The sequence below is a fragment of the Carettochelys insculpta genome, chromosome 1, assembly GCF_033958435.1.
Source record: "Carettochelys insculpta isolate YL-2023 chromosome 1, ASM3395843v1, whole genome shotgun sequence".
NCBI lineage: Eukaryota > Metazoa > Chordata > Testudines > Carettochelyidae > Carettochelys > Carettochelys insculpta.
This window is the reverse complement of record NC_134137.1, coordinates 378090148-378106116: the sequence shown is the minus strand read 5'-3', so window position 1 is coordinate 378106116 and position 15969 is coordinate 378090148. Positions and strand designations below refer to the sequence as shown.

The 15969-nt window shown below is 59.0% G+C and overlaps 1 protein-coding gene across 5 annotated transcripts in view; it reads left to right on the top strand.

Annotated features, from left to right (window-relative positions):
• The first annotated feature begins 7665 nt into the window (after positions 1 to 7665).
• Positions 7666 to 15969, top strand: part of CCDC136 (coiled-coil domain containing 136) — a 29813-nt gene continuing 21509 nt past the window's right edge. For 4 of the 5 annotated variants that reach the window (XM_074976235.1, XM_074976253.1, XM_074976261.1 and 1 more), the window contains exon 1: positions 7666 to 7808. In XM_074976235.1, the coding sequence (XP_074832336.1) occupies positions 7772 to 7808 (37 nt within the window). In that variant the 5' untranslated portion in view covers positions 7666 to 7771. The remainder of the gene's footprint in view (positions 7809 to 15969) is intronic. The other variant, XM_074976244.1, reaches the window with a different exon arrangement.

The following is a 15969-nucleotide window of genomic DNA, read 5'->3' as shown; positions in this document are numbered from 1 at the left end:
AAACTGACACACAAGAGCTGCCCTCAGCCCAGCCTGCCTGGCCCCATAACTGGCCCTGCCCCATGGGTGGCACTCAGCTCTCGGTCTTATCAGCAATGCTGCTCAGCCCCTCCCACCTGGCTCCCTCGCCCCCCCCTCTCCTGCTTTACCCAGTTACCGTGGCAACGGGCACTCTTGAAAGGTCAGCGGGGGGGCAGAACGGAATCGGAGGATGCTCCAGACCGGCGGAGAGTGCCTTGGGCTGGACGACAATGGGAAGAATGAACTCGCTCCTCGGCCCTGTTTTCCTAGACTCCGGATTGTTCAGCAATGTTTGGCTTTCTGGATTATCGGTCTGGTTTTCTAGAGCACATGGACAGAGTTTCCTAGTGAACGGAATGGCCGTGGGGCACCGATCTCCGTGGAAGGTGATGCTCTTGGGCTCTGCACAGCACTGTGTGATGGGATGGGATGCAATGGCCTATTAATATAGCATCATGTGAATAGTCTACCCACAACTGCCTGAAGAAACCAGCCTGGCTGCAAGGATAATGTTGCAAATTCCAGGAAAGGCCAAAGTTAAGGTTGTCAACTTCACCTTAACTCTGCCCTCATAGTGCATATGCCTTGTTATGCTGCAGTCTTTAATTTCACGCTCGCCTTTGGGTAGTCGGGTAGTAAAATAGTATATCATAGATGAGTGTATGGAGCATCTCATAACATGGTTTCTGTTCTTTCATCCTGGTAGTAGTTTCATTGTCATGTTGGTCGTTGTCTTGGTCTGCATTGGGTTATCCTCACTCCAAGGTATGTAGCCCAAGTGTTTCCTTGGCAGATGTGACCTGAGCATTTTTTCTTGTCAACCACCAGCAATGTCCTCTTGAGGTGTGAGTCAGCGCATGAGGAGGCTGCCACGGATGGCCTACATCTGCCAGTAAAGTCCATGTCATTCTGCGTAATCTGTCATATGTCGTATAAGAACATTACTCAGTGTACTTAACTATAAATGGCTTTCCGGAGCACTCCATTGTACCATGTAGGGTGCGGCCCTACAAGACATAGAATCATAGAATCCTAGGGCTGGAAGGGACCTCAGGGGTCACAGAGTCCAGCCCCCTGCCCAAAGCAGGATCAACCTCAACTAACTCATCCCAGCCAGGGCTCTGTCAAGCTGGACTTAAAAACCTCTAGAGATGGAGATTCCACCACGTATCCAGGTAACGCATCCCAGTGCTTCACCTCCCTCCCGGGGAAGTAGCTTTTCCTAATATCCAACCTCCACCTTCCGCTCTGTAACTTGAGACCATTGCTCCTTGTTCTGCCCTCCGACACCACTGAGAACAGTTTCTCACCCTCCTCTTTTGAACCCCCCTTCAGGAAGCTGAAGGCTGCTATTAAATCGCCTCTCAGTCATCTCTTCTGCAAACTAAATAAGCTCAAACCCCTCAGCCTCTCCTCATAGGTCATGTGCTCCAGCCCCCTAACCATTCTGATTGCCCTCTGCCGCACCCTCTCCCATTCATCCACACCCTTTCTACACTGGGGGGGAGGCCTAAAACTGGGTGCAATATTCTAGATGTGGCCTCACGAGCCTTGAATAGAGGGGAATAATAACTTCTCTAGATCTGCTGGAAATGCTTGTCCTAAGGCACCCCAATATGTTGTTAGCCTTCTTGGCTACAAGGGCCCGCTGCTTACTCATCTCCAGCCTTTCATCCACTGTAATCCCCAAGTCCTCCTCTGTTGCATTGCTACTTAGCCAGTCAGTCCCCAGCCCGTAACAATGCTTGGGATTCTTCCGTCCCAAGTGCAGGACTCTGCACTTGTCCTCATTGAACCTCATCACATTTCTTTTGGCCCAATCCTCCAATTCATCCAGGTCACTCTGGACCCTGTCACTGCCCTGCAATGTATTTTTCTACCTGTCCTCCGAGCTTAGTGTCATCTGCAAATTTGCAGAGGTTGCAATTCAGTCCCTCATCCAAGTCATTAATACAGATGTTGAACAACACCGGCCCTAGAACTGATCCTTGAGGGACTTTATTTAAAACCAACTGCCAACCAGACATTGAGCCATTGACCGCTACCCATTGGGCCTGACCATCAAGCCAGCTTTCTATCCACCTTACAGTCCCTGTATCCAGTCCATACTTCCTTAACTTATGGGCAAGAATCGTGTGGCAGACTCTATCAAAAGCTTAGCTGAAGTCAAGGTATTTCACATCCATTGACTTCCCCATGTCCATAGAACCAGTTACCTCGTCATAGAAACTAATCAGATTGGTCAGGCAGGACTTGCCCTTGGTGAATCCATGTTGACTACTCTTGCTCCCTTTCCCCTCTTCCAAGTGCTCCAGAATGGATTCCCTCCATGATTTTCCCAGGTACTGAGGTAAAAGTGACTGGTCCATACGTCCCTGGATTGTCCTTCTTTCCTTTTTTAAAGACGGGCACTACATTTGCCTTCTTCCCAGCATGCAGGACCTCTCCCGATCTCCACGAGTTTTCAAAGATAATGGCCAAAGGCTCTGCAATGGCATCTGCCAGTTCCTTCAGTGCCCTTGAATGCATGAAATCTGGACTCATGGATTTGTGTGCGTCTAACTTTCCTGAATAGCGCATAACCCGTTCTTTCCCCACCGAGGGCTGCCCCCCTCCTTCCCACACTGCACTGCCTAGTGCCGTAGTCGGGGAGCTGACCTTGTGCGTGAAGATTGAAGCAAAAAAAAAAAGAAAAAGAAAAATTGAGTACTTCAGCCTTTGCTACATCCTCTGTCTCCAGGTTACCTCCCTCATTCAGTAACGGCCCCACTCCCTCCCTGATCACCCTCATATTGTTCACATGCCTGTAGGAACCCTTCCTGTTGCCTTTCACATTCCTTGCCAGCTGCAATTCCAGTTGTGCTTTCGCTTTCCTGATCACTCCCTGGCATTCTCCAGCCATATATTTATACTCCTCCTTAGTCATCTGTCCAAGTTTCCACTTCTTATACACATCCCTTTTGAGTTTGAGCTCACCAAGGATTTCCCTGTTAAGTCAAGCTGGTTGCCTACCATGTTTGCTTTTCTTACCCCGCATCAGGATGGTTTGTTCCTGTGCCTTCACTAACTTCTTTACAATACAGCCAGTTCTCCTGAACTCTTTTCTCCTTCATATCTGTTTCCCAGGGGATCCTGCCCATCAGTTCTCTCAGGGAGTCGAAGTCTGCTCTTCTGAACTCCAGGGTCTGTATTTTACTGCTCACCTTTCTTCCTTTTGTCAGGATCCTGAAATCCACCATGTCATGATCACTGCAGCCCAGGTTGCCACCCACTTCTATTTCTCCCACTAGTTCTTCCCTGTTTGTGAGCAGCAAGTCAAGTTGCACACAGCCCCTGGTCAGTTCCTTCAGCACTTGTACCAAGAAGTTACCTCCAACATTCTCCAAAAACTTCCTGGATTGTCTGTGTGCTGCTGTATTGGTCTCTCAACAAATGTCTGGGTGATTAAAGTCTCCCATGAGAACCAGGGCCTGTCATTTTGAAGCCTCTCTTAGCTGTCTGAAGAAATCTATCCTCATCTGTTTTTTAACAAAAAAGATGCTGTTGCAAAAAAAGCAAACATGAGTCTGGGATGCATTAACAGGTGTGTTGTGAACAAGACACGAGAAGTCATTCTCCCGCTCTACTCTGCACTTGTCAGGCCTCAGCTGGAGTATTGTGTCCAGTTCTGGGCACTGCAGTTGAAGAAAGATGTGGAGAAACTAGAGAGGGTCCAGAAAAGGGCGACAAGAATGATTAAAGATCTAGCGAATGTGACCTATGGAGAAAGGCTGAAAGAACTGGGCTTGTTTAGTTTGGAAAAGAGAGGATTGAGGGGAGACATGATAGTGGTTGTCAGGTGTCTACAAGGGTGTCATAAGGAGGAGGGAGAAAACTTGTTCTTCTCGGGCTCTGAGGATAGAACAAGAGGCAATGGGCTTAAACCGCAGCAAGGGAGGTTTAGGTTGGACATTTGGAAAAAGTTCCTAATGGTCAGGGTGGTCAAACACTGGAATAAGTTGCCAAGGGAGGTTGTGGAATCTCCATCGCTGGAGATATTTAAGAACAGGTTAGATAGATGTCTGTCAGGGATGGTCTAGACAGTAATTGGTCCTGCCATTGGGGCAGGGGGCTGGACTCGATGGCCTCTCGAGGTCCCTTCCAGTCCTAGTGTTCTATGATTCTATGATTGATCCACCTGATCTGGAGGCCTACAGCCAATACCAACCACAGCATCACCTCTGCTGCTTCTGCCTCTAAGCTTAACCCAAAGACTCTCAACCGGCTCTTCTCCCTCCATCTGCCGGAGCTCTCAGCAGTCACACTGCTCCCTCACACCCATTGCAACTCCTCCTTCTCTCCCGTTTGTGATGGAGAGTGTGTGTGTGTGTGTGTGTGTGTGTGTGTGTGTGTGAGTGTCTCACAGAGGGTGCGAGTCTCCTGCTGAGGGTAACCTTGACGACCAGGTAACACCTTTGTACTGGAGACAAAGGGGGAGGTGGAGCCTGAGGGGCTTGAATTGGAACTGGGAGTTGGGAAGCAGTTAGTTTGGGCTGAGAGAGAGAGAGACAAAGGACGGGTCAAGGCCCCAGCTCCGGGGACCCCTTGGGGCATCCTCTCCTCAACATGGATTGGACTGGCTGTCTCTGCCTGCTGCACTGACTCCTCTGTATGATGCTGTGTCCTGTTGGCTAATGAACCTGCTGTTCTCCTGCTGAGTGAGAGTCACTCCTGCCTGCGGACGGAGTGCAGAGCTTGAGGACCCCCGAACCCCATCACGCCGTTGTGCGAGTCAGCCCACCAAGTCTCCAGCATTCCAATCACCTCATGCTCCTCAGCCTGGGCCAAGGCCTCTAATTCTTCCTGTTTGTTTCCCAGGGTTCTTGCATTTGTGTACCAACCCCACTCGTGGTCCATATCCCTTGATCTTCCTTCCCAGAGTTGCATAATCCACAGTGATGTGCTCAAGGTCGTTCTTGGCTGTGTCATTAGTTCCTACATGGAGACGTAGCAAGGGGTAATAACTGGCAGGCTTGAGGCGTTCTGTAGGTCTCTCTGTCGCATCCAGGATTCTAGCTGCTGGTAGGCAGAAAACGTCCTGGGACTGCAAGTCTGGGTGGCAGATGGATGACTCAGTCCCTCTTGGGGGGAGTCCCCAGCCACACCCCCCACCCATCTTCTCTTCGACACTACCTGCGTGCAGCGAAAGAGTTTGACATTGCTACAGCTGAGAAGTTTTATGGGATCATGTGCCTGGCGGTTCTGGCACAGAGGACACCTGCTGAGGAGCCCGAGTTCAGGCTGCCTGTTCAGCTACTTCTTGGGGTGAGGGGAGAAAGTCTGCTCTGCCCTCCTCAGCTGCTCCACTAGGGAAATGGATCCTTCCCCGGCCCCATGAACTTGGCTCAGACTCTGCCAGAACCCCCTCGCGCTGGCCGAGCCCCAAGCTGAGGAACACCGGCCCCATCAGTGGAAGAAAAATGGGCCTGAAGCAGAACAATGGGAAGGGGCAAGGGGCCTCCTGACTTCCCACAGCACCGCCTGGCTGCCGGGGCGAGGCGCCCTGAGAACCAGCCCCTGAGTATCCACTGACTGCAGCCACCGGAGAGGGGCCTGGTCCCCACTTGGCACCAGGGGGAGCAGTGCTGCAGGGAGTGGGATGAGGAGCTCAGGAGGGGGCGGGTCTCCCCTTGCAGTCACCACTGTCCCGCCTACCTCCGTGGGGTGCTGGGGGGCGCAGGGCTGCAGGGCGTGGGGTGCCGAGCTCAGTGAGAGGCACTCCCCCAAACACCCCCGTATAGCACTTAGGGGCGCAGGGCTGCGGGGGGTGGGGTGCTGATCTCAGCAGGGGAACGGTTTCCCCTCCGCCACACGACTAACCCTGGTGGCCCTCTGTGACCTAAGGGGCTCCTGAAGTGGGGGCTCAGTGGCTCCACCCCAGAGGTGGTCGCATGCCGGCAGGTGGCAGCGGGAGCAATCGGTGAGCAACGAGTTTGGGGGTCATGTGGCTTGGAAGATGCTCCCACGGTGCCAGGTCCGATCACTGTGACTGGCAACGCAGGCTCCTGAGGGTGCTGGCAACTGGCCCGGGAAGCTGTAACGCACAGGGGCATGATGGTGTGTACGCGAGAGGGGCCCCCCCAACTTTGCTGTGTGGCCAGCAATGTCGGAACGGCTCAGCGGCAGCTCCCCTTAGCTGCGGGCAGGAGTGGCAGGTGGAGGGCTCAAGGGCCTATCCTGCTCTGGCTGCGAGCAGCCCTGCTGTGCAGCCTGAGAGCTCTGCAATGGGTACAGGCCCATGGCGAGCCCTTAGCCTGCCTTGCCGCGCGCAGTCACACGAGCATGTGCAGAATTCCCTGCCGGGGCCTCGCCCGGCACACCGGCGGCTGCTCCCTACTGCTCAGCGCCCCACGGGCAGCATGCTGGGGCAGAGATGCAGGGCCTCGTGGGGCACTGCCGGGGCACGGGGGAGGCAGCTCAGAGCTGGGCCGGTTTGATGCCTGGCGGGGACGCTGGGCTTTGGCTCAGGTGGCTTTCCCAGGCCGACGCTGAACTTCAGCGGGTTGAGAGACATTCCCCACCCCACCATGTGTCTGGGGTGCGGTGGCAGGCTCCAGGCCACCCCAGCAGACGTGCCGGGCCTCTCCCGTTTCCAACAGCAGCAGCAGAAGCAGCTGATGGGAGCAGCCCTACAATAACAAACCTGAGCCTGGTGCTCCTGAGGGTGACCCTACAATAACAAACCAGAGCCCGGCGTTCCTGAGGGTGACCCTACAATACCAAACCAGAGCCCGGCGCTCCTGAGGGTGACCCTACAATACCAAACCAGAGCCCGGCGCTCCTGTGGGTGACCCTACAATAACAAACCAGAGCACGGCGTTCCTGAGGGTGACCCTACAATACCAAACCAGAGCCCGGCGTTCCTGAGGGTGACCCTACCATAACAAGGCAGTGTGTGTGCACAACAATCCCTTTTGACACCCCCCCACAGCCGGAGCCTGCAGCATCACCAGTGACCTGTTTCTCCCGGGGGGCCACTCTGGGAGCTGGGGCTGCCCCAGAGCGCCTGTCCTGCCCCAACCCCGTTTGCCTGCCGGGTGCTGGAGGCGAGAGCTGGTGCTTAGTGTTTCCAGGCCAGGCAGCGCGTGGTCTGGGTCCTGCCTGGCACTGAGCCGCCACCAGCGCATGCTGATGGGTTTCCAGTGCTTCGGGCCCCAAGCTGAGCAGGGGCTCCCAGGCGGGACTGTGCGTGTGTCTAGGGGCCGCAGGGGGCAGGCTCCCGTCTCAGCAGCCAGCCCTCAGTACCCCAGCACTAGGGGGCGCTGTGCAGGGTGTGTGTGTGGGGCGATGTGGGGCGCAGTTAGCAGGGTGTGTGGGGCAGCGCTGTGCAGGGGGTGGTGGGGGGCGCTGTGCAGGAGGTGTGGGGGTGAAAGAAGCTGCGGGCCCTGCTCTGGCCCGTTTCCCCGGCCCCGCGCACGCCCCACCCCAGAGGCAGCTGCATTCGCTGCCCGGCGCATTGTGCCCCGGAGCCGGCCCCGATCCGGCCCTGCCGCGGCCGGGCTCGGGGGCTGCCCCTGGGCCTGCGCAGCTTCAGGGCCCCGCGGGACCCCCGCAGCCGCCAGCGGAGCAGCCCGAGCGGCCGCGCCGAGTCCCCTGCAGCAGGCAAGGCGCGGGGGGAGGGCGGCTGCATCCCCGCCCCCAAGCTGGGGGGCTGCTCCGCCCCGGCTCCCCCGCCCCCTTCCCGGCTCCGCAAACGGCTCGGGGAGCGGCCATGGCGCAGCAGCCGGGCCGGAGGCAGCAGCGCGCAGGTCAGTGGGGCTGCAGCCCCCCGCCTCTCTCCCTCCCCCCCAGACCTCCGCCCCCCCCGGCCTCTCTCCCTCCCCCCGGGCCCTCCCCCCGCATCTCTCCCCCTCCCGCCGGACCCCGCCCCCTATCCCCCTCTGGGCCCCGGCCGGACTCTACCCCCGCATCTCTTCTCCCCCACCGAGCCCACCGCGCACATCTCTCCCTCTCCTGCCCCAGCCGGCCCCCATCCCCTCCCCTGGGCCAGCCCCCCACATCTCCCCCTCCCCTGCAGCTCCCGGCTCTGCCCCGCCTCCCCCCACATCCGCCCCTATCCCTCCATCCCCCCACCCCACCCCTGCAGCCGGGACCCCTCCAGGGCCCAGCCTCTCCCAGGCCCCCACCTCTGCTGTGGGGCTGCCCCCCCTTTCCTCCATCCCCAGCTGCCCCCCCATCCCACTCCCTCTGGGACCTCCCTTCTCTCCCTCCCCCACTGCTTGCGCCCCAGCCCCCCCCCCAATGCTGCCTGGCCACGGGGACCCCAGCTGGGACCTGGGCTGGGTGCCATGACCTAGGGCTGTCCAGCCATGTCCTGGGCCCAGGCTGCTTGGCAGGACGCTGTGTGCCCTGCCCTGCCCTGCCCTGCCGCATGGGGATGGGCACCAGCTGAGGGGCATCGCAGCTCCCCTGCACGCAGCTGGGCACTGCCCTGCCAGGGGCTCAAGGTCCTTCCTGCTGCAGCTGGTGCCACGGGGGGAGCCCAGCCCGGCTCTGGTTCTAGTCCTGCCTCCCCCAGCTGGGGCCAGGTCCTGCGGGCTGCAGTGTGGGGCAGAGGCTGCTCAGGTTGGACAGGCAGCCGGGCCCTGCGCCGGGCAGCTCCCCTCGTCCCTGGTGTTAGGTGCGCCCGCCGGGAACGGCACCTCACCTGCTTATGGGATTGCCGGGGGGCCACAGGAGGGGCTGTCTCTGGCTGGCAGGGCGTGTGTGTGTGTGTGTGTGTGTGTGTGAGGGGCTGTCTCTGGCTGGCAGGGTGCGTGCGTGTGTGTGTGTGTGAGGGGCTGTCTCTGGCTGGCAGGGCGTGTGTGTGTGTGTGTGTGTGTGTGTGTGTGTGTGTGTGAGGGGCTGTCTCTGGCTGGCAGGGTGTGTGTGTGTGTGTGTGTGTGTGTGTGTGTGTGTGTGTGAGGGGCTGTCTCTGGCTGGCAGGGTGTGTGTGTGTGTGTCTGTGTGTCTGTGAGGGGCTGTCTCTGGCTGGCAGGGTGTGTGTGTGTGTGTGTGTGTGTGCACGTGAGGGGCTGTCTCTGGCTGGCAGGGGGTGTGTGTGTGTGTGTGTGAGGGGCTGTCTCTGGCTGGCAGGGCGTGTGTGTGTGTGTGTGTGAGGGGCTGTCTCTGGCTGGCAGGGCGTGTGTGTGTGTGTGTGTGTGTGTGTGTGTGAGGGGCTGTCTCTGGCTGGCAGGGTGTGTGTGTGTGTGTGTGTGTGTGTGTGTGTGTGTGTGAGGGGCTGTCTCTGGCTGGCAGGGTGTGTGTGTGTGTGTGTGTGTGTGTGTGTGTGTGTCTGTGAGGGGCTGTCTCTGGCTGGCAGGGGGTGTGTGTGTGTGTGTGTGTGTGTGTGTGTCTGTGAGGGGCTGTCTCTGGCTGGCAGCGTGTGTGTGTGTGTGTGAGGGGCTGTCTCTGGCTGGCAGGGCGTGTGTGTGTGTGTGTGTGTGTGTGTGTGTGTGTGAGGGTCTGTCTCTGGCTGGCAGGGTGTGTGTGTGTGTGTGTGTGTGTGTGTGTGTGTGTGTGTGTGTGTGTCGGGGGGCAGATAGCAGTGAACGTGGCTGTGGGACAGTGGCCCTGTGGCTGCAACATCGGGCCCAGGATCACTGTAGGCTGAGATGTCTCATGGTGCCTGGTTCTGCTGCTGGGGGCAGGGTCCATCGGGCCTGTGGCTCTGCCCCAGGAGTCGGGGGGATCTCCCCAGCTCCAGGCCCCCCGCGTGTGCCGGCGCAGCACGCAGGCTGCCGCTGCCATCAGTAGGTCTCAGAGCCAGTTCCCCACTCGGTGGACTGGTGGGAGCTGTCGCACTGCGCCGTCAGCGGGCACAGGTGGGGGGCCCTGGCTCCAGCACACGCCCTTTGCCTCCTTATCGGTAACTGAGCTCTAGATGCCACCTGCGAAGACCTTCTCCCTCAGGGCCATGCGGTAGAGGCCTGCCCTGCCCAGCGGGGCTCTGCGCTCGCTGTCAGCTCGTCCCCAGCCCTCCTTGAACATGTTCTCACCTGCGCTGGGCGCTCTGGCCTTGCCAACGGTGCACAGCAGCACTCTGCAGCCGGTGCAGTGCTGGGCACTGCCATGCCAGGGCTCAACAACCTGGCTCAGGGGGAGCAGAGTGTTTAGGTGCAGTGGTGAGATGGCAGGGAAGAGCGGGGGTGCAGTGGTCGGGTGGGAGTGCAGGGCTGAGGTGCGGTGGAGAGGGGGAAGCGGAGGGCTGAGGCGCAGTGGTCGGGCAGCGGCGCAGGGCTGGGGTGTAGTGGTCGGGTGGTGGTGCAGGTCTGAGGGGCAGTGGTCGGGTGGTGGCGCAGGGCTGAGGCGCAGTGGTCGGACGGGAGTGCAGGGCTGATGTGCAGTGGTCAGGCGGCAGTGCAGGGCTGAGACACAGTGGTCGGGCAGTGGCGCAGGGCTGAGGTGCAGTGGGGGGGCGCAGGGCTGAGGTTCAGTGGTTGGACAGGAGCGCAGGGCTGAGGTGCAGTGGAGGGGGGAGCGCAGGGCTGAGGTGCAGTGGTCGGGCAGTGGCGCAGGGCTGGGGTGTAGTGGTCGGGTGGTGGTGCAGGGCTGAGGCGCAGTGGTCGGATGGGAGTGCAGGGCTGATGTGCAGTGGTCAGGCGGCAGTGCAGGGCTGAGGCACAGTGGTCGGGCAGCGACGCAAGGCTGAGGTGCAGTGGTCGGGTGGCGCCACAGGGCTGAGGCGCAGTAGAAAGGGGAGTGCAGGGCTGAGGCGCAGTGGTGGGGCGGCGGTGCAGGGCTGAGGCGCAGTGGTCGGGCGGTGGCACAGTGCTGAGGCGCAGTGGTGGGGCGGCGGCGCAGGGCTGAGGTGCAGTGGTTGGGCGGCGGCTCATAGCTGAGGCGCAGTGGTCGGGCGGCGGCGCAGGGCTGAGGTGCTGATGTGCAGTGGTCAGGCGGCAGTGCAGGGCTGAGGTGCAGTGGTCAGACGGGAATGCAGGGCTGAGGCACAGTGGTTGGGCAGCGGCGCAGGGCTGAGGTGCAGTAGAAAGGGGAGTGCAGGGCTGAGGCGCAGTGGTGGGGTGGCGGTGCAGGGCTGAGGCGCAGTGGTCAGACGGGAGTGCAGGGCTGAGGCACAGTGGTCGGGCAGCGGCGCAGGGCTGAGGTGCAGTGATCAGGCAGTGCCACAGGGCTGAGGCGCAGTAGAAAGGGGAGTGCAGGGCTGAGGCGCAGTGGTCGGGCGGTGGCTCAGAGCTGTGGCGCAGAGGTCGGGCGGTGGCTCAGGACTGAGGCGCAGTGGTTGGGCGGCGGCTCAGAGCTGAGGCGCAGTGGTCAGGCGGCGGCGCAGGGCTTAGGCGCAGTGGTCGGGCGGCGGCTCAGAGCTGAGGCACAGTGTTTGGGAGGCAGTGCACAGTTGAGGCGCAGTGGTCTGGCGGCGGCGCAGGGCTGAGGCACAGTGGTCTGGCGGCGGCGCAGAGCTGAGGTGCAGAGGTTGGGTGGTGGCGCAGGGCTGAGGTGCAGTGGCCGGGCGGCGGCGCAAGGCTGAGGTGCTGAGGTGCAGTGGTCGGGTGGCGGCGCAGGACTGAGGCGCAGTGGTCTGGAGGCGGCGCAGGGCTGAGGCGCAGAGGTCGGGCTGAGGTGCAGTGGTCTGGCGGCGGCGCAGGGCTGAGGCGCAGAGGTCGGGCGGCAGCGCAGGGCTGAGGCGCAGAGGTTGGGTGGCGGCGCAGGGCTGAGGTGCAGAGGTTGGGCGGCAGTGCAGGGCTGAGGCGCAGAGGTCGGGCTCAGGTGCAGTGGTCTGGTGGCGGCGCAGGGCTGAGGCGCAGAGGTCGGGCTGAGGCACAGTGGTCTGGCGGCAGCGCAGGGCTGAGGCGCAGAGGTTGGGTGGCGGCGCAGGGCTGAGGTGCAGTGGTCTGGCGGCGGCGCAGGGCTGAGGCGCAGAGGTCGGGCTGAGGTGCAGAAGTTGGGCGGCAGCGCAGGGCTGAGGCGCAGAGGTTGGGTGGCGGCGCAGGGCTGAGGCGCAGAGGTTGGGTGGCGGCGCAGGGCTGAGGCGCAGAGGTTGGGCGGCGGCGCAGGGTGTGATGAAGTGGGGGATACCTGTGTGTGTGTGTGAGTGGCTCACAGAGGGTGTGGGGCTCCTGCTGAGGGTAACCCTGACGACCAGGTAACACCTTTGTACTGCAGACAAAGGAGGAGGTGGAGCCTGAGGGGTTTGAATTGGAACTGGGAGTTGGAAGCGGTTAGTCTGGGCTGAGGGAGAGAAAGACAAAGGAGGGGGCCAGGCCCCAGCTCTGAGGGCCCCTCGGGGCCTCCTCTCCCCAACATGGATGGGACTGGCTGTCTCTGCCGGCTGTACTGACTCCTCTGTATGATGCTGTGTCCTGTCGGCTAATAAACCTGCTGTTTTCCTGCTGAGTGAAAGTCACTCCTGCCTGCGGACAGGGTGCAGAGCTTGGGGAACCCCAGAACCCCATCACACTGGTGTCAGAAGTGGGATGTTCTGCACCCCGAGGATGGAGCATCCAGAAGTAAGTGACTGGGGCCCCGGAAGAAGTGGGGCCTGCGAGACCCAGGTGTGCTGAAGGGCAGTGAGGTGCAGTTCCCCAAGGCGGAGGGGCCTGCGGCCAAACCCAAGCAACTGCGGTCGTGGTCCTCGAGAGGGGGTGTCACACCCGAGGAGGGGTTACTCCTGGGAATCTGCTGGAGTCGGTCCCAGAAGGTGGAGGGGCCGAGAGCCCAACCCCCAGGAACAAGTGACCCCTGAGGAGGCTGACGCTGAATGAGTTCTTCCCAAGACAGTGTGCTCATGGTCCCTGAGAGCGGGTGTCGCACTGAAGAAGGGGTTCCGCTGGGAGTCTGTTGGAGTCGGTCCCAGAGGGCGGAGGGGCCTACGGCCTAACCCCGGGCAGCTTGTGACCCGCAAGAAGCCTGGCACACTGAAGGGATTCTTCCAGGAATCGTGGGGTGCAGAGGGCATCAGCCTGAGAGCCTGCAACCACGCTGAGCAACTCCGCTGTGAAGTGGCAGCACCTGGAAACCGAATCGAGATTAAAGAAGCTGGACAAGGCAGCGTGGATGTGCAGTGGCGGAGCTGAGGGCTGGGGAGAATCCTGCAGACGTGAGCCCGGATCGGGGCAGGGAACCCTGGACTGCATGGAGCTCTGAACCTAGTGGCCTGCCACAGCTCAAGGAGGGAAGGAGCGATTCCAACCCATCATCTACTAGTGGCCAAGACAGACCTGCGAAGAGTTTTCCAGGCCTGGGCCGAGGAAGGTGCCTGTGTGTCTGTGCAGGAAAGCAGCTGATCCACTGGGAATGGCAAGTTGTCTGTGAGAGAAGCTGCTTCACCTTCTGTGTGTGTGTGGAGACCAGCCGGGGGGCTGGGACAAAGGAGAGAGTGTCTCCCATTGTCTGTCTGTGTTGAACAGCAGCAGCAGCCTGGGGAGAGAGCAGAGCCTGCGTTTGGAAAAGATGCCAATGAGGAAACTAGCCCATTGTCTGAGGAAGATTCCCCAGCCTGGGGTGGCTGGAGAAGGAACCACCAGAAAAGAGCATTCCAGGTGTGTCTCTGAATCCAGCCATGGGGGCTGGAGCAGAGGGAATGGCTCTGGGATGGGCAGTGGTGTCCCTGATAAGGACACTGGTCCTTGGTGCAAGAAAAGTGCTTCTGCTTCTGGGGAAGTGAATCCTTTGCCTGAGCCTGTGGGGGCTCGAGATGGAGCCAAGATCCCAGAGCTGGATCTGAGGGCAGCTGAAGCCCAGATGGGAAGTGGGCCTGCCTCTGTGTCTCTCAGGGGGGATGATGCTTTAACGTGGTCTAATCCAGTTAGTATCATCAGGGAATCCCAGAGACCAGACGATTCTGGTACTTGTTCTTTGCCTGATGCTGAGGTGTTACTGGGGGGGGGTGAGAGGACTCTGTCCTACCAGAGTCATCCTCTCGCCAGGACACGAGAACAGACAGGCAATGGAGTTACGCTAACTGATGAAGATAAAGGAGCTGGTAGCAGAAGGGAGGAAAGGGACCCTTAACCTTCTGTCCGGTGGTACTGGCTGTCTGCCTGAAGGGGGATTACGTGGGAATCTGCCTGCTGGGCCAGAAGTGATCCTGGGTTTAGGTGAAACCCAGGAGCTGGTTGTGGCTCAAGGGAGCAGTGCCCCTGTGGAGCCAGACAGGGGTGAGTTATTGTTTGGGGAAGCTCTTAAGGAGGAGAATTTCCCTGAAACTTTTCCTAACCCATCTGTGGGGACTGCAGAAAATGGAAGTGAGGTGGAGGAGAGTGAACAGGAAAGGTGCTTGTCTGTGAGAGCCGGAGCAGCCCTTTGCCTGGGGAGAAGTTTGTTTCAGCTCGTGATGGCCAGGACCTGCCTGAGTGTGAAACCACTGGCTGTGCTCTGCAAGGGTCCAAAGCAGGCAGGGTAAAGGTTTCTCAGGAATTGGAAGTTGATGCAAGTAAAGTAAAAACTATCAGATAGTGTGAGCAGCCCTGTGAGAACCAAATAAAACAGCTGCACAGTCAGTCTCTGTAGGATGCAGGAGAGCGCCAGCAATTCCCCATCTCCAGATGGTGGAAACACTTATATTCTTATACTGGACTCCACTTCTGATTCCATGGGGAAGCAGTAGTTGGAGGTGGAAGGACGAAGGAGCTGTGGGCCTGGTGGGCCAGTAAGGGATAAACAGGGATTCCTTCATGTGGATTCTGCGTCTGGGACTCACAAAACAACTCTCAGAAAGCAGTTTGGTTTGCAAATTTCCAGACTGGTGGGGGGGGCCATCTCCCTGAGATCATCAATGGCCCAGCTCTTGTTAGAAGAGAGGGCACAGCCAGAGAGATCAAATTTCCACCCCAGGGGGCAAGAGAGAAGATTAGAACTTGATGGTGCTAAGAAAGGCCTCAGCCATTTATCCCCAAAATACCAGATTCTCAAGGAGGTTGCACAAAAGTTGTGGTCTACCAAAGAGCAACGTAAATGTACAGTTGCAATGGGTTTGTTCTGTTACTCACGCTGACTGCTGTAACCAAGGGGTGCTGCTACCAAAAGCTGTAGAATTGTACCATGCACTGAATGTTTAAAAAGAGCCATGTGACATGATGACATTGATGTAGAAGCATAAATTGTATGCTAAAGGAGTCTGTAACTCTGAAATGTCACCATTGTTCCCTGTAACTAGTCTTGCAACCTCTGACATGAGAAGGAACATTCCAAACCTATTGTGTGGCATGGAAGGGGAAACTGAGGCACACAGCCATTGTGGTGGTCTGGCTAAATGCCAAGGATGGAAGCATTTGTACCTTCTGTTACTGGACTGTAACTGAATTCCAGACATCGGCTGAAGCAGCTGTATGGACTGGTGGTCAGATGGGGCAGGACCCAGACCACAAAAGACCTGTTTGATCTGTTGGTGCTGCAGCGAGACCAACCAACCCAAGGGAAGTAAAGGAACTTGCCCGGCTGCATCACATGAAAAGGGCCAATACCAAGCTCCTAAGTTGGAGCCTCCTCCAGCAGCATTATAACATGGAGGTGGTGCACATCAAGGGGAGCACTAAGGGTACAGCCAATGCCCTGTCACAAGGGGAGAGCCCCGAACTTCCCCAGGTCACCAGTTGAATGACCCCGCTCAGTTCGGTCTGGAAGGGGGGAGAGATGTGATGAAGTGGGGGATACCTGTGTGTGTGTGTGAGTGGCTCACAGAGGGTGTGGGGCTCCTGCTGAGGGTAACCCTGACGACCAGGTAACACCTTTGTACTGCAGACAAAGGAGGAGGTGGAGCCTGAGGGGTTTGAATTGGAACTGGGAGTTGGAAGCGGTTAGTCTGGGCTGAGGGAGAGAAAGACAAAGGAGGAGGCCAGGCCCCAGCCCTGAGGGCCCCTCGGGGCCTCCTCTCCCCAACATGGATGGGACTGGCTGTCTCTGCCGGCTGTACTGACTCCTCTGTATGATGCTGTGTCCTGTCGGCTAATAAACCTGCTGTTTTCCTGCTGAGTG